We start from the raw sequence: 24,111 nt of genomic DNA, 5'->3' as shown, positions 1-24,111 counted from the left end.
CCTGAGAATTTCACTTCAGCACTGCGCCTCCTCTGAGTCTGGGTATGATATTCTCTTTACTCCTAGTTGTAGAGTTTCCACTCAGCCAGCCCTCCTGTGGTTGTGGATGTTGTCCGTTCCCTGTTTCAGGCGTAATTTGAATTGGTTGTTCAAGGCAGCAATCTCCGGCGTTAACCTATGCCGCCATCTTCGGTTCTCGATGTCCAGATTTTGGATTTTCAAATTCTTAAATAACCCTCTATCAGGAATGACCAAGGTTTTTGTTGTTGTGGTTTTAATAAGAGAAGGCTTATTTAGGTAGCTACAAAGGTAGTAGAAGTGAGCCAGCTGGGCTGCGTAGGCTCAGAAAACAAGTTATAGAAGCAAAAGAAGGGCCCTTAAAGCTTAGGAGAGGGAAAGGCAAAGGTAATGAGCCTGAGGGAAGAAGAGGGGGCGAGAAAGGCACTGGCATGCTCCTGACAGGGAGAGCTTATCCTGGCAAATTCTAGCCACTTCCACCCTTTCTATCACACCTACTCCCACCATGAGCCACTCTGCTCCATCAGTTTAACAGTCATTCCGGGAGGTTCCACATGTGCAGCCTTGCCCACAGGACAACAGAACTGAGGGTTTTCCACTCCAAGCATCAGTGGGCATTTTGTTTGTTTTTAAAGCACTGATCATTTTAGTTTCCTTTTAAATCTTAAGAGTTGAAAAACTACATTTAGGTCATCACAAGCAACACCCGATGGGTAGAATTAAAATTATATGCTAATTGGGTTATTAGTGCTATTCATTTAACAACTGAAAATACACATCAGTAGAGTGAAATGCCATTTCTTCTTTTTAAATCTGTTTGAATAAATTCTGTATTAGTTAGACTGTAAACCATGCTCACTCCTACATGTTACAAAACCTTACAATGTTCTGATTAACACCAACATTTATGAATCCAATTTATAGGGGTTTTCTAAGAAAATTAAAACTTTTCACAACACAATTTCAGCTTCCTGCTTCATCTAAATCTCACTACTCTGAACAACAAGGTACTGCTCCCTGGGATTTTTTTCCCATACTGAACACCAACATACAATGTTTTCCACAGTTTCAATTTATTGATTAATTCTTATTTTGTGCCAAATGGATTCACATTTTGCCTTCCAATCTGTGTAGATCATGTACTTGCAGCAATGTCAAGTAAGGGATTTTATTTTCTGCTTTTGCTTTGAAAAGTGAGTTCCACATTCCTCTTTACTGCCAACTCAACAAATAATTCTACAACATGAAATAGAGATTTTTTCCTAACTTGCAGTATAAAAGGCCTGCCATGTTTTATCTTATACTTGAAAGTCAGTGCCACTTTTAGCTCTCCTTCACAAGGGCATTATTACATGTCACCTGTTAATTGGGCCACAGACACTGAAAAACCATTTGGCTTAGCCAATGATGGTGAACCTATGACACGCGTTTCAGAGGTGACACGCAAACTCATTTTTTTGGTTGATTTTTCTTTGTTAAATGGCATTTAAATATATAAAATAAATATCAAAAATATAAGTCTTTGTTTTACTATGGTTGCAAATATAAAAAAATTTCTATATGTGACACGGCACCAGAGTTAAGTTAGAGTTTTTCAAAATGCTGACACGCTGAGCTCAAAAGGTTCGCCATCACTGGCTTAGACCAAGAACTCAAAAGCTATTAGAGTGGCAGGGCCAATGATTATATCCCAAAGAGAGTCCACTGGCTGAAGGAGTTAGGAATACAAGTGTAGGCAGAAAAGTCCACAGATGAGGGAGATTAAAGTTCCAGGGTGGGCCACTGCTGACTTCCCAGCTTATTAGCCAGGGAGAGAGCATTGGTCTACTCACATGCACTCGCGAGTACTTCCTGGGGCTGAAAGTGCACCTTCACGCTGGGAATATGAACCTAAAGATCCTGGGAATGGGGAGAGAGTACTGGGAAGGGAAGTATCAGAGGCTTCATCCCCACAAAGAAGAAACTATGGGCTCTTGGCTGTACTATAATCTTTAATCTCTCACTTGACAGGCTGAGGAACTCGAGGTTCTCATTCAAGCTTCCTTAGCTAACCTGTAACTAAGATGGGGCTGTAAGGGTGAGTAGGTATATTAATCCTGTCTTTTAATTTATGTTCCAATTCTTGGAGTTTTGCTGACTCTGTAGGAATTGCCCTTCCCAAGATCAGCTAATTCCTAGAGATAGCAAAGTAAGGTCTTGGAGGGCTCACCTGTGAGCACGTCTTTATATGCAAAGTAACCCATCCAGAGCTCACACCCCAAATACCTGCTCTTTGAAGCTCAGGGCCACTATCCCCCTACTCCAATCACCTCGGGGCCAGATACCAGACAAGCAGAGATCGCCCCTATGCCCCAGAGTCCACTGAAATTATCCAGTCACCAATCCTAACCCTACCTAGTCTGCTTGCCCATTCCTTCCCAAGAAAACCACAGTGAAGGCTCTTGCCCCCATTTCCCCTCACCCCTTCTGCCTCCTGACTGATCTGGTGCTCCCCCAGGTGGTCCCCATGGCATGCCTTGTCTGTCCTCTTGGGAGCTGTGAGTGTAAAAAACTGTCTCCTCAATGACAGTTGTCTACTGACCTGTGGGCCTCGCCACACCTGCACAATAATAAAATCTATGTTTTAAAACAGATGACTCAAGGCTTTCCTGCTGTAGGATAAACCAGGAACAGAGTATTGGTACAGAACTAGAGCTACATCTGCTCTGAGGAAGAACTTTCTAAAAATCTGTGCTACATGAATAAACAGTACGTTCTACATCACAGAAAATACTTCGGCAGTGGGAGTAGAAAATGACTTGTCAGAGAAGAACAATAGGAACTCAGATCAGACTTGATGAACCTGTACAGAGCAGTGAAAACTAATGCATCAGGGCGGTGAATGAGAAATTGCAGACTTTCAACAGCAGAGGATCACTGAAGATTTTTGAGCAGGGGAGGGAAGCGACGTATCTTATAACAATATGCAGAATGGACTGCAACAGAGGGAGACTGTGGGCGGAAGGAATAATGAGGAGGTCCCTAAAGTTCAGTCCCAAGATTGCAGCGAGGGGCTTGCTGGTGCATATGTGCGTGTGTATGATGGTGGGGACAAAAATAGGAAAAGGGTCAACTTGAACTTGAATCGACCGCCTCTCAACACAGGTGAGAGAGAAGCCCAAGCAGAGGCTCTTAGTGGAACACATTTCATAGTATCATGGGAGAAGGGTCTGAGAGCATGGACATAAAACTGCAAGGACCCACCCAAGCAGTGCACATCCCATGCATATACATGATAATGCAGCATGGGTGTCACTTTAGTGTGCAACTTGACTGGCCATTTCTTACTGGGCCAACCCCTAACTTCACATGCAGAAGTACATGTATCCAAATTATTTGATTCAAAAAAAGATTTTAAGTTACAGGTTTATGCTCAGGTGTTTCACTAAGGCTATAACAGATAGAGTATTTTTGGTTCTCCTTTGAAAGAGTCATATTAAAATACTGTGCAGAGGAAAAATGTTTAAATTATCATCAATATCAGTAAATTTAGAGAGTAATTCATTTACTTTTTTTAGGATGAGATATTCTTGTAAAGGTGACTGTCAAGACCATCTGATTTGGGGTGAAGACTCTCAAGGATGACCCCAAAATAGAAATGAGGGCAGTGGGAGAAAACTGCATCCTAAACAGCAATGTGCCCTTCGAGAACCAGCAATTACTTCCAGGTTCCCATTCTCCCACTCGGTTAGGTCACATCTAACTTCTCGTTGGAACTAAATTCAGCAAAACATCCATCATGGCTACCTTCCTGCCAAGTCAAGACTTTGCATCAGGCCAGTGGAATTCTAAAGTGAACCTGGAGATCCCTTCCAGGGCTTTGAGTTGTGACATTTGATGGGTCCAGACACACACTGAGATCCAGTGTAGTGCTGAGATGGTCTCTGGGGTAACCTTACTTCAGGCTTCCATGTGCTGTCCCTTCAGGAGTGGAAGGATGACACCACCCACACACTCCCAACAGGGCAAATACTTTGACTTGTTTTTCAGGAACTTGTGCCTCAGCATAAATTACAACTTCCCACTCGCTTGCCTGGAGCTGCTGGATGCCATATACATAGGCCATATGGGGGATGAACCCATGACCTCGGTGGAACACAAACGGGGATCTGAAACGTGTGAGTTAATGGGACACACATAGAATTAAATAGTTATGACTTCATCCTAAACCAGGAAAGGACTTAAAACCCCAAAACAGTAACATCCACATCACAAAAATGTGAATATATTCTTCCAATATTGCAATGCTTCCTTTCCAATCAACCAGCCAGTGGATATTTGTGTTTATTTAGGAGCATGGAGGCAACTGGGGAGGGAGGGGGAGATAAAACGTTTCCTTTTAATGATTAGAAAGGAGTAAGCATTTTTGTCATTTTCATGCTGACCATATTCAAGCATTAATCTTTCAAAATCATTGGCTATTGCGCACACAATCCAAATGCAATACATTATGCCCCATGCCCAAGAATACCATCAGAGTATGTCGGATTTGCTTAGGAAGGGGTGTATACTGTACTTAGTCAGAAAGCAGTTACCTCATTGTGGAATTAACAGATGCTAGGGGAATAAAAAGAAAGTCTTGTAAATAGACAAACATCTGTTAACATTTAATTTTTAACAGCAAAAAACTAGTTTTTAAAGATATGAAAAAGCTCAGATGTGTTTTCTCAACAAAGTCTATTTTGATCAATATTTCCATAACTGCTCTAGTTTTTCAACTTCAACAAAGCAAATATAATCTTAACATGAGCAGCTATTCCTTACTGCAAACCTGGCTATGCTTTAAACTTGGAACGTTCTGTTTTCTGCTAATTTGTTATTATTATATAATTCATAAATTAATGGATAGAGATGACTAAAACATAAATATAATACAAATTAGAGGCAAGCAGAAACCAAGTTTATCTTATTCTCTGATGCACATATTTACTGAAATAACCAATATTCAAGTAGCTGAACATGTGGTCACAACTCACAATTTAAAAGCAAATCACAGCTTGGTCAGTGTTGCTCAGTGGTTGAGCATCAACCCGTACGTACACCAAGAGGTCACTGGTTTGATTCCCAGTCAGGGCATATGCCTGGGTTGTGGGCTGGATCCCTTGTTGGGCATGTGCAGGTGGCAGCTGATCTCTCTCTCTCTCTCTCAAATCAATAAAAACATATTTAAAAGAAAAACAAACAAAACAAGCAAACCATAGTACTCACTCACAGTCTTGGCTGATAATAACTGCCTAAGTTTTAAATGAGATACTCAAGAGCAGGTGAATTTAAATCCGAAAAGAAAACAAAATATTTGGAGGTGAAGAACCGAACTTCTACATGCTTGTTTTAGGACTTAAGAAGTCAGCATTTTCTATGACTTCTTTTCTGCACTGTGAAAAACAGTTTATCAACTGAAAACACAGAAAATGCTGAGAATATTTTAATGTAGAAAAATTTCAGTGATCATTAAATTATTTTTGCTTAATGAGTCAGTCTTCAATTAGGATGAAAAATGTACATAGATAGTAATGTTGAATTACTAAACTCTTATCTCTAACTTTGGTAGGTCTCTGGAGTTAGTTCTAAAGCAACAGATATAATTTTCTCAGACCCACTAGCCTGACAGTAAAAGAGACTTGAGCTTAACTAGCCAATTGCATTTGATAGTCCAAGTTTCCTTCTGGCCTTGCATGACCCAACATGAAAAAGAATGACTTTTCTGTGGGGGATGTGCAGGAGGCAGCTGATCGATGTCTCTCTCTCATCGATGTTTCTAACTCTCTATCCCTTTCCCTTCCTCTCTGTAAAAAATCAATAAAATATATTTTAAAAAATAAAAAACAAACAAACACGTCTTATAAATATACTAGATAATAGCTTCCAAATAACTATCCCATAGGTTCTATTATTTGATCTCAGTAGAATCCAATGACATAGAGCAGGTAATACCCTGAGTTTGTAGTAAAGGGGAGTGTGGCCTAAAAAGCTTAAAGAGACCCTAAAAAATGGCAGAGTTGAGATACAAATTGGTCTGGTCCTGTGCCCAACGGTGTAGTGCCCTGGGGCCCGCCTGGGCTAGCTCTAAAGGGAAGCAGCAGCTGCCCCTCTCAGCTACAACCCTGCTCTGAAAGCTCTCCCCAACAGGCCTGTCTTTACAACAAAATGTCCTTCCTGTGTAAAGGTCTGCTGGATCTAAGCAACAGTCCTCAGAGGTCTTCGCTCTCCCTTTCCACCTCCGTGTGGCAGGATGGACCTTAATGCCCCACGTGAGATAAAGGAGAGAGAGTCCCGGAGGAGGGCAGAGCCAGGCAGCACTGCACATTGGGAGCCAGAGGGATGAGGAAGGCTGCCCTGGCATACTTCCCTTCTGAGCCTCACCTGTTTTCACGTAGAGATAGCCCCCAAGGCTCTTCCCGTATCCCCAAATAACACACGTTTATAATTACTGCCTTCTTTTCCAAGCAGGGCCATTTCTTTTACACTCGGAGTGTAAGCATTTCTGTTAGAAAAGACTGAACAGGCTTTTGCATTTTTATAAGCACAACAGGGGACTTGAACATGCTTTTTGCCAACACAGGTATAATCTCAACGTATCACTTCAAATTTTTTCATTTGCATTTAACATTTCAATGAAAAAAGTTTAACCCATATTCCCTTTTAATTATTTTTGACCCACTGGCTGCAAAAGTAGGTAATAATGTTGAATCCAGTCCGAATGAAGTAACCTTGGCCTTCTCTGTGCATGTGATTTTGTTTCCTCCTTTAAACAGATCTGGTCTCCCTCCTGCCATTAAAAATGAGTATTAATATGGCTTCATCTCCATTCATTCTGGGACTCTCCTTAAATGAGCTCTAACACACTGCTCTGGGGGCTTAGGCTGGATTCTAGGCTTTGATTTCTTCCTCCTCCAGGAGGATGGGGAGGTGGTCGCTCTCCTGACCCCAGGAAGGAGGTGCCATGTCTCCTCCTGAAGGAACGGAAGCCCAGGGCAGAGAGGAGTCAGTTTATAAGGAAGACTCAGCTGTCCTCTGTCCTAGTTTTTCCAGTGCATGGGATAGGGGAGTCGCCTCCAACCGCTTCTCACTTGTGGTAACTATCATTTGGTAACAGCGCAATCTGAGAAAACTGGTGCCTAGACAGTGCTGGGTACAGATGCCCCTGGGACACCTAAAGGCATCCCACAGCTCACACAGCATGCTCACACATACCTCTTACTTTTACTGTGAGGTATGTGATATGCACCCCATTGTGACAGACAGGAAATACACTGGGAAAGGTTAGGTGACCTGCCCAAGGTGCACAGCCAGTGCAGGCAGAGCTGGGCTCTGAGCTGCATCTGCAAAGTCTGAGGCACTTTGTTCCACTACTGCTCCTGCCATTCAAGTCCAGGCTCTGCCTTTCAAATCTGACCAGATCTGAAGGTCACAAGAGGAGACGGAAAGCCCTGCTTAGAGGTCCACCTGAAGAATGGCAGAGAGGGTGTCCTCCAAGCTGCAAACAGAGCAGCAAGGTGGCAACGGCGGTGATGCTCTTGCTGACATGTCACCTTCAGCCCAAGGCCCTCATGGCCACCTTGCTGCTGAAGGAAACACGGAGCCTCTGGTTGGAGCCAGTGGGGAGAGGGTCAGGGAGCAAGTGTCCCGGGCCTCCACCTTTCCTGAGACTCTCACCGCACCTGGAGAGCTGTACCAGTCAGGCCGAGGGTCACAGAAGTGCCTTCTGCAAACTAAACTGTGACTTACAAAAAAAAAAAAAAAATTGGCAGGAGAATGTCAATCAACCACCATTCTGAGTTCAGCTCTGACGTCATTCTGCCTGCCAGGAACCCAGCTCCAGAGGGCCCTGAGTCGGACAGCACGTGATAAGAACTCTTGTTCCTCCATGGAAACACTTGGAATTCCTACTCTGAACAGCAGTGGAACCTCCTCTGTGTTGCAGGACGAAATAGCTGGGGGACGGCCATCCCGGCGGCCTCAGGAAGGAGAGTCCCAGCACCCAGGCAGAAATGCCCCTAATGTCCGCCACTAGCTTCCCTGCCCCTGGCAGCAGCCCAGCCTATGACCAGACAGTGCTGGGTATTAGAAACCCCTCCTTTCCCTTCTGTAATCTCTCCCCACTGTCCTACATGGGGCCTCCAGAGTCAAAGATGAACACTTAGCCTCCCTCCTAAAGACCCCTCCTGGCAAGAACATGGAGATGCCAACAGCTAAACTACAGACTGCCAACTTCATTAACCATCACGGAACTGGCCATTCTGAAAACGCAGGAGACCTGGGCACCTGTCAATTTTAACTTCTGTGTTTGTACGTATTTCCAAGTCTTTTATAATAAAGGATATCCAAACTAAAAGGAAAATTAAGAGGCATAAATAAACATTCCAAGAGTAAGGAAAAATATAGCCTTCCCGGGTAAATAACTCCATTCACAATTCACACGGCATCCTTAATTTGGAGAAAATAAAGTACAGTGGGTTTATGGAAGCCACTTCAGGATTTGCAGGGTGTGTGATTCCTTTCCTGCTGGAACAGAGCAGAACTTTGCTGAGTCCACACTCTGAGCAAGTAGGAACTGCTCCTCTCCTATTTCCTCGGGGCCCAGAGCCCACCATGGGGTCGCACGGGGATCTGGTCTCTCCTCCCATCATCTTTCCTGAAGTCTTCTCTGTCTCATGCAGATATTTCCTGTTGACAATGTGTTTCCCTGATCAGACAGAGAAGTCCATTTTCACTGCCAAAACCTGACGATGGAAGGGTGGCATGCCAAGAGTAATCATACAGTACATGGTAGGACAAATGGCTATGATTGTAAAGTATTTCAAAATAGAAGGCCACATACAATGCTAAACATCATAGGCCTGAATGCACACAGCAGACGTGGGAGTGTGCAGGTTTTAACTTTTGTAGTTTTGCCTATTTGCAAGTCTTTTTGAGGCTGGCACTGTGGAGAAAACCGTAATTTGTCTGGGATATGAGTCATGTTCGCGTATAAGGAAGATGGTTCCTTGGCCCATCTGGCCGATGACATGGCACCACAGGCCAAACGTGGCAGGGAGTTCTGTGTGAGTATCAAGTGGTTTCTGGCAACAGAGCTCAAGGGCCCAGCAGCCCTCTTAATTCCTGGGGCTGACCAAGGCATTTCATCCCAAGGCCACAGAGCAGAGCATGGCCCCCAGTGGCCTACCTAGTGTGTCTGGGAAAACGATCAGGAGCACCTGGTGCAATGCTCCTCTCTCCTCCCCAATGAGCGCAGGTAAGACAGGCCAGAGTGACCTTGAGAACCGGTCCCCCCCAGCGTCCATAGCAGCAGCAGCAGCAGCAGCAGCAGCAGCAGCAGGGAGTAGGCACACCTGCTCCCTCAGGATCCATCTCTCTCTTCTTCCTCCAGAGTCTGTGTGTGCTGTGGATGAACTTGCCTTTCCTCATATCACAATGGAAAATTCTCATTCTCGATTGGAATTAGGAAAATAAGCCACCTTCAGATATTTTGTTTTAAATCAGCGGTTCTCAACCTGTGGGTCGCGACCCCTCTGGCGGTCGAACGACCCTTTCACAGGGGTCGCCTAAGACCATCCTGCATATCAGATATTTACAGTACGATTCATAACAGTAGCAACATTACAGTTATGAAGTAGCAATGAAAATAATCTTATGGTTGGGTCACAACATGAGAAACTGTATTTAAAGGGCCAGAGGTTGAGAACCACTGTAATGAACTTTATTGAGATATAATTCAGATGCAAAAAAAAAAAAAAAAAAAAGCCCTTTACTTCAGAGGGGTCTGTGACAGGGCCCTGGAAAGATCTCCTTTTAATACCACTTTATACCATTATCCTAATAGGCCTAGTACACGTGCAAATATGGATTTATTCACAAAGGCCTGAGGAAACACTCTTCTTAAGTGAGGATTTATTCTAACTAATCAGGATCACTGAGACCTTGATCACACTGGCAACTGTCTCCAATTCCCCGGAGGCTAACCTGGTGTCCCTCACCTTAGGCCTAAGCACAGGCCTTCAGAAGCACTGAAGTCCTTTTTATTGGGGACAAGGAGAAAGTAATCTTTAAAAATTTAACATGTGGTATATTTCCTTTCAGGTTTTTCTTTTTTTGTCGGTTTTATTTTTGGCCATTTTTCTCAACATAGCAGGAAGCTTGTAGTACGTGTACATTTTTGCATTTTAAATGTACATCAGCATATAAATATTTCCCTTGTCACTAAAACTTGTGTTAAAGATTACATAACATTTTGCTTTATGCATGTCATAGAATGAGTCCCTGTTTTAGACTTGTAGGTTGTTTGTATTATTTAGACTATAAATAATGCCGGTACCCTGTGCATAATTTACCTGTTTTGAATGGCAGGCATTTCTGGGTTTACTGAGCAGCTGTATTTTCTGTTTAGACCATCTGGGCTGCCCCTGGAAAGCACAGGCCTCACCGCAGAGGGTGGCTCCCTTCCTCAGCAGCCACTAACTCTCCATGTGTTGGAAGGATAAGCGTCGGTGCCCTTCCAAACCGCAAAGTTGGTATTTGTTCAGTGAAGGGCTTCTTATGGCCCTGCTCTGAGTGGCCCAGGCATCTGGTTCCTGTAGCTCTCAGAAGACACTGCAGCCTTTACAACTGGCTGTCTGGATGCTGACTTAGTTGTTGGGGAGCACACGAGACTTGGTTGGGAAGTTTGTAAGGAGGACATTCCGAGAAAAGGGAAGTGTGTGGAAGGCCGCCTGCTCTGTTTATTGGAATTCCAACTTAGGGAAGTGCCGAAGGCGGTGCCCCTAATTATTCCTTGACCTTTCCAAACAACTCTGTGCACGTGCAGACTCCTGAGTGTTTACTGGAATGCTTATGCTTAATCCCTGGATGCCCTTGCCTCGAGGACAATGTAGACACAAGTGTCCTCCCAAGATTACTCACCCTACTGATTATAGCTAAAGATAAAAACTGCAATAAAAGGCTAACAAGGCAGGCAATCAAGGCTACCTGGTTGCTATAGCCAGGCCGTCCCTTAGCCCTCTCGTTCACAGCAAACGTTGTGTCAGAGTAATCCATTAATCCGTCGTTCAGGGACTGCTGGTCAGCCCCGGCAAGGTGGTGCCCCGTGTGAGGAGTCCCGGCACTTAGTGACTGAGGCAGGATGGACGCTTCCATCTGAAAGGATCCCTTTAACTTCCCAAGACCCAATAACTTTCTTTCCAACCCTCAGTAAGAGGGAGGTTCTGAGTAGAATAACAGAAAAAGCTCCATCTGTGAGGTACCATTTTTCACTTGAAATTTTCATTGGGGGGTGGGAGGAGGCAAAAGTCAGTAAGTTTGATGATATTCTATGTTGGCCTAATTCTGGCAAAATGGGTACTCAATGTCACAAATATATATACGCTTTGACCAGACTGGATTTTTAGGAAATTTATCCCACAGACAGACTCGCACATTCACAGACACCAGGTAAGAGAAAGAGTGCTCTGCCCATCGGGGTCCTGAAGCACTCCCGGTGCCGGAGGAGGAAACAGTCCACGGACACTCGAAATACTCAGGGTCTAGTAAGAGAGTTGTCTAAACAGACGTCTTCTGGGGGAAGCTGAAGAAAACTTACAAGGTCTCGACAGTTGTGTAGCGAAGAAATCCAGGCCTCCAAGACTCCAGGAAGCAGGAGAGAGGAAAGTTATGTAGACACAATTAGGAGTGTGTAGATAGAAAGACACCTGTGAATCGCGGAGGCTTGAGGACAGGCAGGGCTGGGAAGGCCAGAACAGAAGCTGCATGGGTAGTCTGGCGATGGAGAACAAAGCAAAACAGTCTGTCTAGAGAGGTGGGGCTGTGGTCAGCTGCAGAGGAGCTTAAGGCCACAGGTCAGGTCTGGATTTATCCTGTGGGCATGTGGTCACGAAAGTGAAGTGTAAAATCCGCTTACATACATTTCTATCTAAAAAAGAAGTTCGGCTGTACTAATATTTTATAGTTACACATGACATAATTTATAAGTAAATATACACACATTACGGGCACATACTCCATTTTACTGCAAGAGGCATGCAGTCAAACAAGTGCAGAGACAAGTGATCTTGGTGATGGGGAGACTGGAACTTTCTTAACAGGAAAGTGACATGATTAAATTTGCTGTTAGCAAGACCACCAGGGGCTCAAGACTCCAGAGCAATGAGTCTGGAAAAAGAAAGCTCAGGGGCTGCTCCTGCTGGGTGGCCCTTCTGGGATGGGCGCAGCTGCCCAGATCACTGGCCAAATCCCACTTGCAAGCAGAGAAGGGTCAGGAAGCTGGCTGCATATCTGTGGGTAGCAGCTCTAAACAGAAAGCAGTCAACTCCAGCATTTCTCACAGAGAAATTCATCCACCTATTACCCAACACACTCCCCCTTTGGAAGAAGGTGAAAGGAATTCTCTGCAAGAGGCAGGAGTTAACTCCCTTATCAGGTGCTAAACTGCTTCCTATGAGGGGTTTCAGAATATCAACTTGACCAGTTATTTGTAGAAGTTTGGCGGTGTCTGCAGTCTTATATTTTCTCTGTTAGAGTGTGCTTAATTTTATTTCTCTCACATGCTTCCTAAGCATGTATAATATTTTAATTCCCTTCCCATCCCTTTAAGACTCTTTAAGGTCTAAGGGCGTCCACTGTGGGAACACAGCACCCTAACTCACTCACTGGGGTTGTAGAAAACCCTACTATTTGGGGATCACACTTATACTCTCTCTTGCAAAAAGCAAAAGATGAGGCAGTCTCCCAGACTATCCCTGGGAAAGAAGTGACATCCTGATTTTGACTGTCACAGGGGAACATTCAGAGGCCTCTCGGTGGTTCCAAGAAAGAGAAAAGGCTGCAGAGGGGACAAAAGGGAGAGAAGAATAAGAAGAACCACAAAGTTACCCCTGGACATCCACTCCCACCCCTACCTTTGTATAAAGGAACAACCAGGGGGGCTGGGAGGAGGGCGTCAAGTCTGGCAGGATGGCAAAGGCACTCCTGGGAACCTAGCACGCACGTTCACTGCTAGATCCAAGCCCAACACTGGGACCTGCATTGAGCTGAGTGATCGGATCTCTGCCTCTCTTTCCTGTCACTTGTTCATTCTAGCAGAAGGCCCATATTCGCCAGAAATGAAAAAGGATACATCTGCCCCCAGTGAAAACGTAAGACATGTCTGGGGGTTTGAACACATATGAGGAGGACTTTCTCAAAAGTGAGAATGAGGAAACCAACAAAAGCAAAAACAATCCCTTAATCCAAGGAAGGCACAGAATATACACAACATTTTTAAACTACATTCTTCAGCATCTGTAGTACTTCTGATTATAGAACTAAGAACAACAGGTAGGATTCTTTACCTTTTTCTATTATATAGATCATTTTAGATCATGCAGCATTAATGCCCATAAAAGACCATCTCTTAGTTCTACCTAAATAGTTACAGTAATATTGTACAGTGGACATACTGAAAATTTATCAATGACAGATAATTCAGCCAACTTTTAATGTGTCTAAATCAAATGGCTTCTAGATAACATATTTGAAAAGAGAGTCTAATGTGAAGTGATGTGGGCAGATTTTGTGTAGATCTTGGCATTCAAAGCTGGCATCAGGCCACTCATATTGGTTTATTTACCTTTGATCGTGTTGTAGCCTGCTGACTCAAGAAGGTCACCATATAAAAGAATGTCCAGCTATGTTCAAGTTTGCTACTTGGGAAAAGTAGTTCAGATGATAAATACTCTTTCAAATACCCAACATGCAATACTAAGTGCTTTAAATAAGAGAGAAAGTGGCTTATATGATTTCCCTGTGGCACACTATCTGCTCAGGAAAATGGGGGTGACCTGAAACACCAGCAGAACCCACACGCCATCATTTAGCAACACCTCACACAGGACTGTGTCCAGGGGTCTTAAGAAACAAGCTCTTCTTCTCAGGGGGTTGTCTGTCCTCTCACTCACATTCCTAAAAGGACACTTCTCAGTTTTAATTCTTCTAAACACTTACTAACGAGAAAGCCACAGCTTTAGCTTCGAGGCTCAGAAGCCACAGATAGGGTGGTTTTAATTTTTTTATTTTTCACTAAAACTATGACTTCGTTTCACAAATAGTGTATTTACAATTTTGTATAACTTTCACTAACATAAAAACTTTTTATTGAAAACATTAAACCGCACACACAAAAAAGCCAAATACAACATTTTGAATTTCTGAGTCTAAAATGTTGGTATATTCAAATACTAGCATTCCCCATCAGAAACCTAAACTCATTAATGAAAACAGAGAGAAAAAAATTGAGGCTTAAAAATCAAGATGGTTTATGCCTCAAGTCAAAAAGGAGACCAGGTTGACTATCTCAATCAGGAGCTTATAAAACCACGGTGCACAGACCCAGTCCTCCAGAAGATGAACGTTTAGACTAGAACCGACCCGAGAGTTCCAGCTCTGTAGTTACACAAGGAACACAGATAGCTCTGAGTTTTATCATGCGTTATTTGTGGTGTCATTGAGAAACAAAGAGTAGATACTGTTGCTGACTCTCAGCCAAGACAGCTACATATGTGCCAAGGTGCAAATTTTTGCAGGAAGTAAAACTCTAATGGTTATAATTCCTTTCACATGAACACAAACTCTCTTTCTGCTCCAGTGGCAACCTCAGGCCTGATACAAGCATGGTTATTAGATCTTTTAAAACCTTTGCAGAGGTTAGAAGGCTGCAGAAAAAATACCACTGGGGGTTAAAAACAGCTTTCTGAAATTGTTCTAAATGGACAAATAATGCTTTGCTTTCTTTGACAGCTGTTCAATAACTGAATACAGCTGAAGAGAGACTCAGCTGCCAAGAGATTTCTATTTGGTTCGCGACCAGGTTTTCTTTTCCAGATCGCTTCCAACATTCAAACTAGTCTTACTGATCTTAAGTGCATTAAAAAAGACAATTCTTATTTTAACTCTTTTCCATCATGCTTCACCCATGTTAGATAACATAAACTGTGTGTTTAAAGGCAATAGCCTGAAGGTGAAGGCTATTCCACTTAAACTTTAGCTGGATACAGGGGGAGGTATGGCTGATTACCTTTCAGTTAGCTCTATTAGGATACTATACTCATTCAAATGCACTGATCCCTTCTTGACACACTTAGTCACTATTACCAAAAGTGCTTAACAGTAACTGTTAATGTTTCAAATGAAAAGCTCCAGGATGGTACAGCTCTTCCAGAAGTAGCAAGTAAGCTGCCCACCAAGTGGTCTCCCAGAGTGGGGCCAATTCTGGTCAATTCACCTCAGTGTCTGGGGCTGGCCCTGATGGAAATCTTGTGCCCAGAGAGGATGCCTTTAACAGGTTGATAGAGACTGACTCGTAAAAACAAAACACCAAAGTCTTAATTTGCATTGAAAAATACACCTCTCCTTAAGGTGGCAATCTTCTCATCAGATAACCAGTATGTTCTCTCTCTGGAAAGTACACCAACCCAAGAAGCCAACTTATAACCAGAAATTTACTTGGTGGGTTATACAGAATTAAATAAAGGAGAGCTAACTATAGGATTCAGATGCACAATGGCATTACACTAACTTAACCCAATGCATACACCTCCACAATCAGAACAGTCTTGTGAAAGAGACCATGATATGGTCTACCCTCTGTTGTGATTTTACTGAAAGTAAGTGGGAAGTAATACAGCTGGAAGCAAAGACCATGGTAGTAGGATTCCAGGGTGATACAGAAGCTAGTCTAGTTTCAACAATTTAAAAAATCCTTAAACTCAGTGCAAAGAGTTTAAAAGTAATAATCATGCACATGTCAGAAAAAGCTTCCACTTACAGTACTACTAAAAATATAACAGCGGAAAGTCCACAGAGAGCGTAAACCAGCCGTGGGCAAACTACGGCCCATGGGCCACACCCGGCCGTTTTGAAAAAAAAAAAAAAAGACCGTACCCTTTTATGTAATGATGTTTACTTTGAATTTATATTAGTTCACACAAACACTCCATCCATGCTTTTGTTCCGGCCCTCCAGTCCAGTTTAAGAACCCATTGTGGCCCTCGAGTCAAAGTTTGCCCACCCCTGGCATAAACCATTTAAAACACACACAGTGTGGTGGTTAACCAATTTTGTAAGAGTGCTATCAAGCTATAATTCTTGAAATTCATAAATAAATGGCAAAGTGAATGACAGCAAGATAAATCTGGTTTCTAATCTTCACCCCAAGATGTGTCAGATTTGAGATGGAAACTGACATACATAATGTCTGCTTCAGATTACCAGGGAATTTAACACCTAGGCATCTACTTGTCACATGCCTAACTGAGACCCAGCTTCCTTTACTACTTCCGTGTAAAGTTATTTTAGCAGAGGAGTCCACCCCAAGCAGGGCATGAATGGTAGACCCCCGTGCCACGCAAATTCTTCTCCAGCCCTCAAATGGCACATTCTTTAAGAGGTCCATCCTCTTTCTTCTTTGGGGGAAACATTCTTTACATATTGTAATCAAATATATTTTACTAGAGGCCCGGTGCACGAAATTCATGCACTGAGGGTGAGGGTTGAGGGAGAGGGGTCCCTCAGCTTGGCCTGTGCCCTCTCACAGTCTGGAACCCGCAGTTTGCCGACCACGGCTCTAGGGGGATGTCCGCTTGCCAGCAGTCAGACATCCCTCTCACAGTCTGGAGCTCTTGCAGTACAGGACCCCTTGCTCCTTACCGCCCACCTGCAGTGGGGGCAGGAGAGGCTCCCGCCACGGCCCCTGTGCTCACCAACCATGAGCCCAGCTTCTGGCTGAGCAGTGCTCCCCCTGTGGGAGCACACTGACCACCAAGGGGAAGCTCCTGCATTGAGCATCTGCCCTCTGGTGGTCAGTACACATCATAGTGACTGGTCGTTCAGCTGTTCGGTTGATTTGCATATTAGCATTTTATTATATAGGATGCTTGCAGCACGATATATTGTCACTATTACATATTCTCCTGGCAACCAGCAATCTCTGCACTGCACTAAAGCATTTCTGTGGCATTAATCCAGCCAACCTCTGGCTCATGCACGACCTGCTACGATGCACACCCGGCTGAGAGTTACTGTTTGTTTTCAGTGGTGGTTTTACTCATATTACACACATCTGCCCAAGGAATGGTTGAGAGGTTTCTTACCGACGACCTTAAAATCTCCTTACCACCGGAGTCTATTAAAGATTAGAGGCAAGGGTGAGGAAAAAAAGAGTCCACACACACACACAAAAAGAACAAAAAGAACCCAAACCAGCCCATTAATATCCTTGTTGTCATGATAGGAACCACAATTTAGTCATGGATGTAATACTAAATTGCAGGCAGGCCAACACGAACCAAGTAAAGACCTTTACATCTCTAATTACTTTTGAGTAAAAACATCTGTACCGATGCCTCCATCCAGCACTTGCCCCACAACCAAGGACATGGAACAAAATGGAAAAGCCGTGGAAGTGACAAGACTTGAGAAAAGTTAGAGGCACATCACATAACACATCTGTCGAATGATCCATGACTACTAGTGATAAACTGGTTAAAATCAAATAATAAGAAGTGCTCTCCACTCCTTTCCTCCTCTCCTGATGGCTGGCAGAGTCCCACATCATCTTTCTTGCAAAATGTGCGTACCCAGAAATAATTCTACATTTCCCAGTTTCTCTGTAAGCAGAGAGGAAACTTTTAAAGACACTTGAAAAGCAATCAGGTGCAGAATCTGTCTAGCTTTTAATGACTGTCCCCTTCCAATTCACAGGTGTTACACCCAAACCTTTGTTCAGTGGCAAGCCTTCACTGAATCTTTCCAAAACTTCAACTCAGCCTCACAAAAAGATAACTTTCTTTTCACATGTTATGTGGTTTATGCAATATTTAATTAAAATCAACCAATTATAAACAAGTTCAACTGGTGAAAACAGAATTCTCTAAACTAGCCCTGAGCTCCCAGGCCAGCACTGCAGGATGGGCTGGGGTCTGGGAGCTGAGGGCTGGGGGCTGGGGGCAATGGCCAGCCAGCCAGGGGCACCAACCCCAGGTCCCACGTGGGGACTCGCTGGATCTGGCGAGCTTGGAGTGTGTGTAACATCCAAATCTACCATTGGGGAAATGAAGGATTACTTGGTTTTTATAAAATTAAAAATGCCCATTTTTTAAAGAGATCTCACCAGCTCATCCTTCTGCTCAGGACCCCGCAGCAGCTAACTGGCCTTCTGCATGGAGTCTAAACTGTTTCCTTGGGCTGGCAGACCCCGAAGTCTCCGACCCAGCCAGCTCACTCCCACTCGTCTCAGGGAGCTCCCCTCCCTCCTCCTCCATTTCAGGTTTCCCCCTTTTCTCTCTGTCCCCCTTCCCAGGCCCTTCTGCCCCAACACTGTGTACCCCAAACACTTAGAGTCTATGGCACGGTTTTTCACATTGTGCTGGAATCCAAGTTTCCAAAAGCTTACTGCATTTGGTGGGAGCCATCGAGTGGAACTAGTCCCTCAGACTGGCTCCATCCCAAAATGTGTGTCCATTTCTTCTGTCTCCAAATGACATGCTCACTTTCGCCCGTGGCAGGACTTGGCTTCTGTGCCAATCGGCCGGGAGGTGACTGAGGGAGCGGATGCTGAGTGTGCAAGCTGCAGGTAAGTGTGCTTCACTCTGACCCAGGGAAGATGAGTCACTGAGCCTATTGCTCTATCTTCTCATACTCACTTTTTCACAATTCCACTTCAGACTCCTACTTCTAACTACACTACAGAGGAAACATATCTAGGCCAAATCACATCATCAATACTCTAAGGATGCCCAGGATTAAGAAATCTATGATGAACTGTTCAGTTAAAAAAATCATTTTCCACTGCAGCTAATTACCATCTAATTTATCTGTTGGGCAAGTTCAGATTCCTCTATTTTATGTTCTATTTAGTAAGTGGAACAAATCAACTGGACTGACCTATCTTCTCCCTGCCTTCATCACCCACCATTTCATTCACAGTTGGTTTGTTAAAGCAGGCTCAATACATAATTAAAAATAAGTCCCAAATGACTGCCTCTGGTGGGAGTGAGTGCTTCCTACGATTACTGGTTTTTTGGTCAGGAGGACACAGCCACATGTGGTGGTTTTTCACCACTAAAATGTGGCAATAAATATGTATGAAATGATTAACCATCTCTCTCAAAAGTCAATGTAAGTTTTAAGTTTCAGAAGAAGCAGTCAGTTCCTTAAAAAATTTAACTGAGATAAAATCACTAGGAAGTAGCACAGCATAAAGCTCCAGAACCAGACAACCAGGGCTCTGCCCTTGCCAGCTGAACAACCGGGGCAAGCTACCTGTCCTTCCCAGGTCACCGACCGCACAGGTGTTAGGGGAGCAACAAGTCAGTGCACACAGTGCTCAGACGGTGCCTGGCATGTGCTACGCGCCCACGGGGTCCTAGCCACTGCTTTCATTTCTATGAGGAGAGCAACCATGACCTAAGTGGCCCTTCCCTCTCTCTCGGTAAGGAAACTTGACTCAGAACAGCCTAGATAGGGATAACTCTGTGTGCACTGCTTAAAGCACCAGTACTTTTGCACTCTTAAAAAAATATATTAAAAAAAAAAATACTAGCCCAGCCTGTGTAGCTCAGATTGAGCATCGACCATGCACCAAGAGGTTACTGGTTCGATTCCCGGTCAGGGCACATGCCGGGTTTCAGGCTTGATCCTTGGTGAGGAACTTGCAGGCAGCAGCCAATCGATGTTCTCTCTCATTGATGTTTCTATCTTTCTCTCCCTCTCCTTAAAAAGAAAATTAATAAAAACATGTTTAAAAATAAAAACTAAATATTAAATTATTGGTTTTTCATCCGGAACTGAGCTATTCTCAACAAAAGTAGGCCGGTAACTTGGAGTTTAATCCTGCAAGCATAGAAACACTGATGGACCTAAAACTGTTGGAGCGGCTGCTCAAGGGACTGTACCTTCTCATGGGAGAGAAGTGGCGGGAGCCTGCTTCCTTGTGCTGCGCACCTGCCCGGAGGAGTCTGGCTGCTTCACCTGGTTTAGTTCATTCCTCTCCTGTCATTAGCTTCCTTAATTTCCTCCCAGCTTTTGTCTGTAACCCCTATCTAGCCCCCAGATTTGGCAACCTGGTTTTCAAAGAGCTCAGGCCCTGTCAAGCCCCTCCTCCCCAAGTTCTAATATCAAGCAACTGCAGGTGTCCCCAGGGCACCATCACCCTGGCTGTCAGGATAGAGGTGAGAAACCACAGTCCATCACTCAGTAAATAGTCAAAACAACCTTGAAAGAAGGTCAATTACACAAAGAACCTGTGGCTCAGAGGTTGAATAATCCGCCCCTGGTCATGCCACCAACAAGGAGCCTTGGCAAAACCAAGTGAGTCGCCAGGACTCGAAGACTCCACTGTGGTTCCAGGTGGAAGGAAGCCTCAAGTGCAGTGACGGGGTAGGAGGCCGGAATCTCAATGCAAACGAGCAGGGCAATGCACAGGTTGTATTAAAAAAAAAAAGTATTCATTTATGAGTTTAAAATATGTATACTTACTCAAAGTACTAAGACTTTATAATAGGAGTCCTGACCAACTAGCCATGTGTGGATGGGGACTGCAGTTGACTGAGAGTCCCCGATTTCCAGTGGGGGTTCTACTTGGCCCTAGGAGTGGCCTCCATGATATAAGTCAATTAGCACAGCCCATTCCCTTGGGCCCCTGTGACTTCTGTCCCGAGCACATGACCTGAGCAGATCCAGGAAGAGCAAATGGCAGAGCTTTTTCTGGGGATGCTGGGAACAGGGGTGCATGTGGCCCATGACCTACTGGGAGCTATTTTAGGACCACGGGGGAGATCCTTAGAATCAAGTTGACACCATGGAAAGCAAAGCAGACAGAGGGAGGAAGCCAGGACCTCTGGCGGCACTGCTAAGCCATATTGAGAGTATGCCTTCTGGTTTTTTATTTTCATAAACCAATACTCCCTTTATTGTTTAAACTAGCCTTGGGTCATGTTGCTTTTTACTTGCAGCCCAGAGTTCTGTTGCGGGATGCATTTAAGACAAATGATTTCTCCACTGCACAGGATGGCATTGCAACTTGCTAAACATGGTCTATAATTCACATGGTACACACTTTTCACCTGAAATGGTTGGTATAAACAGTAAGTTTCATTCTATTCCAGACTGAGTTATATTGCTATATTATCAAAATGACAATTCCCCAATATTTCTAAAAGTACACAAAGCCATTTCTTTGGAAGCCATGGAATAGGCAAATAAAAGTGAAAGAGAAAAGGCAAAAAGCTCCTATGGGAAGGGAGTGGACTGTTGCGTGTTTCCTTCCCACGTCCCGCGTGGGTCAGGGTTCAGGAACTGGAAGCAGGGCCACACACAAATGAATATGAAAAGACAAGAGATAATTTGGGAATATTGGGGGGGGGCCAGGCAAGCAAGTCCAACTCAAGGGGAAGGACTTCCTCCCGTGCTCAGGCCTCACCAAGCTTTTATTGATCTGGGATGCACCCATAGCATAGCCCTTAGGCAGGTGACCCCTGGCAACAGGCAGACTAGCCCATCAGCAAGGATTTACATCATAATAAATGGGGGAGTAGTTTCAGCTACCAGATAGTGAAGGCAATAAACAGTTTCCCACAGTGGACAGATACTCTGATTCCACAGATTAGCACAGAAACTTCTTTCAGTCATTATTAATAAGATCACCCTAATAATAAAACCAGAGCAGTGCACCAGTCAAAAGCTTTTCAGTTCATTCCCCTGGCACATGGGTAAATGTCACCCGCAGGCATTTCACTGGCCTTCTCCACTGCAGCCTGTGGCGTTGTGTAAAGCCCTGCAACCTGTTTCACATGCTTGGCCTCCCAGGGACATAAAGATGACACTCTGGGAGGCACTGTAGAGCCCGTGTCAAAGATGAAGACACTGGGCCTCCAAAAGCTGGCTACTGTCCTCAAGATCCAGGTCTTCTAACTCAACAGCGTGGCAGTATCTCCTGCCTATGACAGTGAGTAGACAGATACCAAAAAATCTGTGTTAAAAATTAGCCCTAGAAACACATTCCTTGGTCATATTCCCAGTTCCAGGGCACAAGGCTTGTTGGTGCCTGGAATACCACACACTCAAAAGCAAAATAAATGCTGATTACAGCACTGATTTTTATATTTTAAAAGATACAATTAAATTCAAGAGCTAAAAACTAGCACTAGCATTTTCAGGCATTTGTATTTTAAGCTCAACTTCTTAGAGATGGTATAACCAAACACTGATCGGTGTTTTCCTTTCTAGGACATGAGAGAAAATACGTGGTTTTCTTGGAATTTCCTCAGTTTCGGTCATGCCAAATGGTCCCTTCTCATTCTTTTGAAGCCAGAGAGCTTTGTGCTCTCAGCGCTGGCTGGGCTCCAGCAGGGACAGGGCTATGTCCCTCCAGACGAGCCGGTTCTGTGTGAGGCTGCTCGCACAAAGCTCTCTTTTGTATGACATCTAAGTGGTTTTCCAATCTTATCACATGAAGTGATGACACAAATATAAAGTCTTCATATGCTAGACAGAACTTACCAGCCTGAAGGAACTAAGGTCACTAAGTAACTCATACATGTAGCCTTTCTAGTACAAACCAGGGCCCAGGGACTCACTGCCCCGCTAGTAGTGGCCAGAGCACTCCCATTGCTGTTCGGTTATCCCTGTGACCTGACTCTGTCCTCTCCTCGGTTCCCTCCACAAAGGTTTCTTCCAAGCTCATTGCAGGAAGGGGTCGTCTGAAGCCATGAATTTCAGCTAATCTATCTGGGTCTGGGTTGGAAAGAACAGTTTGGAACCACTTCACAATCTTATGGCATTTATGGTTAAAAAAACAAGTGGACAGGGACTATTAAGGGATGTTCCAAGCAAACTGATGTAACCTTCCCTGACACCCTCAGCACAGAGCCGACCGCAGGCTTGCACACTATACATTTTCCATTTTACCATCACAACCACCTCGTCAGACAAGCTGGACAAGTAGCATTAAACCTCTCCGACGGTCCCAGCGCACTCTTTACAGCTCCGAACCCCGTATCCGCCCCGGGAGAACTCTGTCTACTCCAGGCAGCACCTTCCTTCCAGGCCTCCCCGCCCCTGTGGTCCGGGATCTGCGGGCTGCTCTTCTTTTAAAACTCTCTCCCCTGTTCTTCATACAGCTTCTCAGCCTAACATGTCACTGTTCCCCGTGCCCTGGGAAACCTGTCCGCCCTCCAGGTTTCATCACTAGCCTCTTACCAGAACCACTCGCCCAGGTTTTCAAAGCTGCTGCCTAGATCCGGAGCCCCTCATCTCCGGGAGGCCCTCCTCCCAGACCTACAGCTCCTGATTTCCCACGGTTCCCAACCCTAAAAACGGGCACACGGAAGAACTCACCCCGATGTCACAGCTGCACATTCTGGCCTCAGCAAGACTAAGGTTTCAGTTTAACTGCAGTAAGGCCTTTCCATAGTCCTCCCCTTTTTAATGAGAAATACAGCTCTAGGAAAATGGGAAATATCCTCTAACTTTGGATTTTAGAACTTGGTTCTGTGATCAAAAAGGAGACGTGGTCATCTGCTGGCATGCCGTTTACTGCCTGGTAAACGCCTCCTCAGCCCGGTTCTGGAGCTAGCAGCTGGTAAACCTTAAGTAAGTGATTTTTTAAAATTCCGATGAATGAACATTTGGTGGTTAACTACTAAAATTATTAACCTTACTTTTGTTTATCATCTACTGGAATAGTTAACAAATTAACCAAGTGCAATAGTGCATTAAAGGAACATTCAAGATATATTTAAAGAGGCCAAACAAAAGTAAAATCTCAAGTCCTCCAAATGTTGTTTCCTAAACTGTGTTCATAGGACATGGATAGCTATTGGGGCTGAAGGGAAGGAGTGCACTGACACATCTGGGGGACCTGGGTAAATAAAGGTGATTTTTCTGGAAGGTGGCACCTACCTTGAGCTGGGAAACCCAGGTCTTAGCACAGGTCCAAAGCTGTTTCTACCATATCATCTGTGATTCCGAAACACTGTTGAATGAGCTGCCTGCCTTCCGAGAAGGCCTGGCTACACGTTCTGCCGCAGA

General features: G+C 44.4%; 1 protein-coding gene across 1 annotated transcript in view; it reads right to left on the bottom strand.

Annotated features, from left to right (window-relative positions):
* FAM171A1 (family with sequence similarity 171 member A1) overlaps window positions 1-11,190 on the bottom strand; it is an 87,964-nt gene extending 76,774 nt beyond the window's left edge. The window contains exons 1-2 of the mRNA XM_006752621.2: window positions 11,023-11,190; window positions 5,270-5,291 (exon numbers count right to left, since the gene is read on the bottom strand). Of these exons, the coding sequence (XP_006752684.1) occupies window positions 5,270-5,291; window positions 11,023-11,190 (190 nt within the window). The remainder of the gene's footprint in view (window positions 1-5,269; window positions 5,292-11,022) is intronic.
* Between the last annotated feature and the right edge of the window lie 12,921 nt (window positions 11,191-24,111).

Source organism: Myotis davidii, unplaced genomic scaffold (genome assembly GCF_000327345.1).
Source record: "Myotis davidii unplaced genomic scaffold, ASM32734v1 scaffold3270, whole genome shotgun sequence".
In the NCBI taxonomy this organism is placed as follows: domain Eukaryota; kingdom Metazoa; phylum Chordata; class Mammalia; order Chiroptera; family Vespertilionidae; genus Myotis; species Myotis davidii.
The sequence above is the reverse complement of the archived record's forward strand: the minus strand, read 5'-3'. Positions and strand labels throughout refer to the sequence as shown.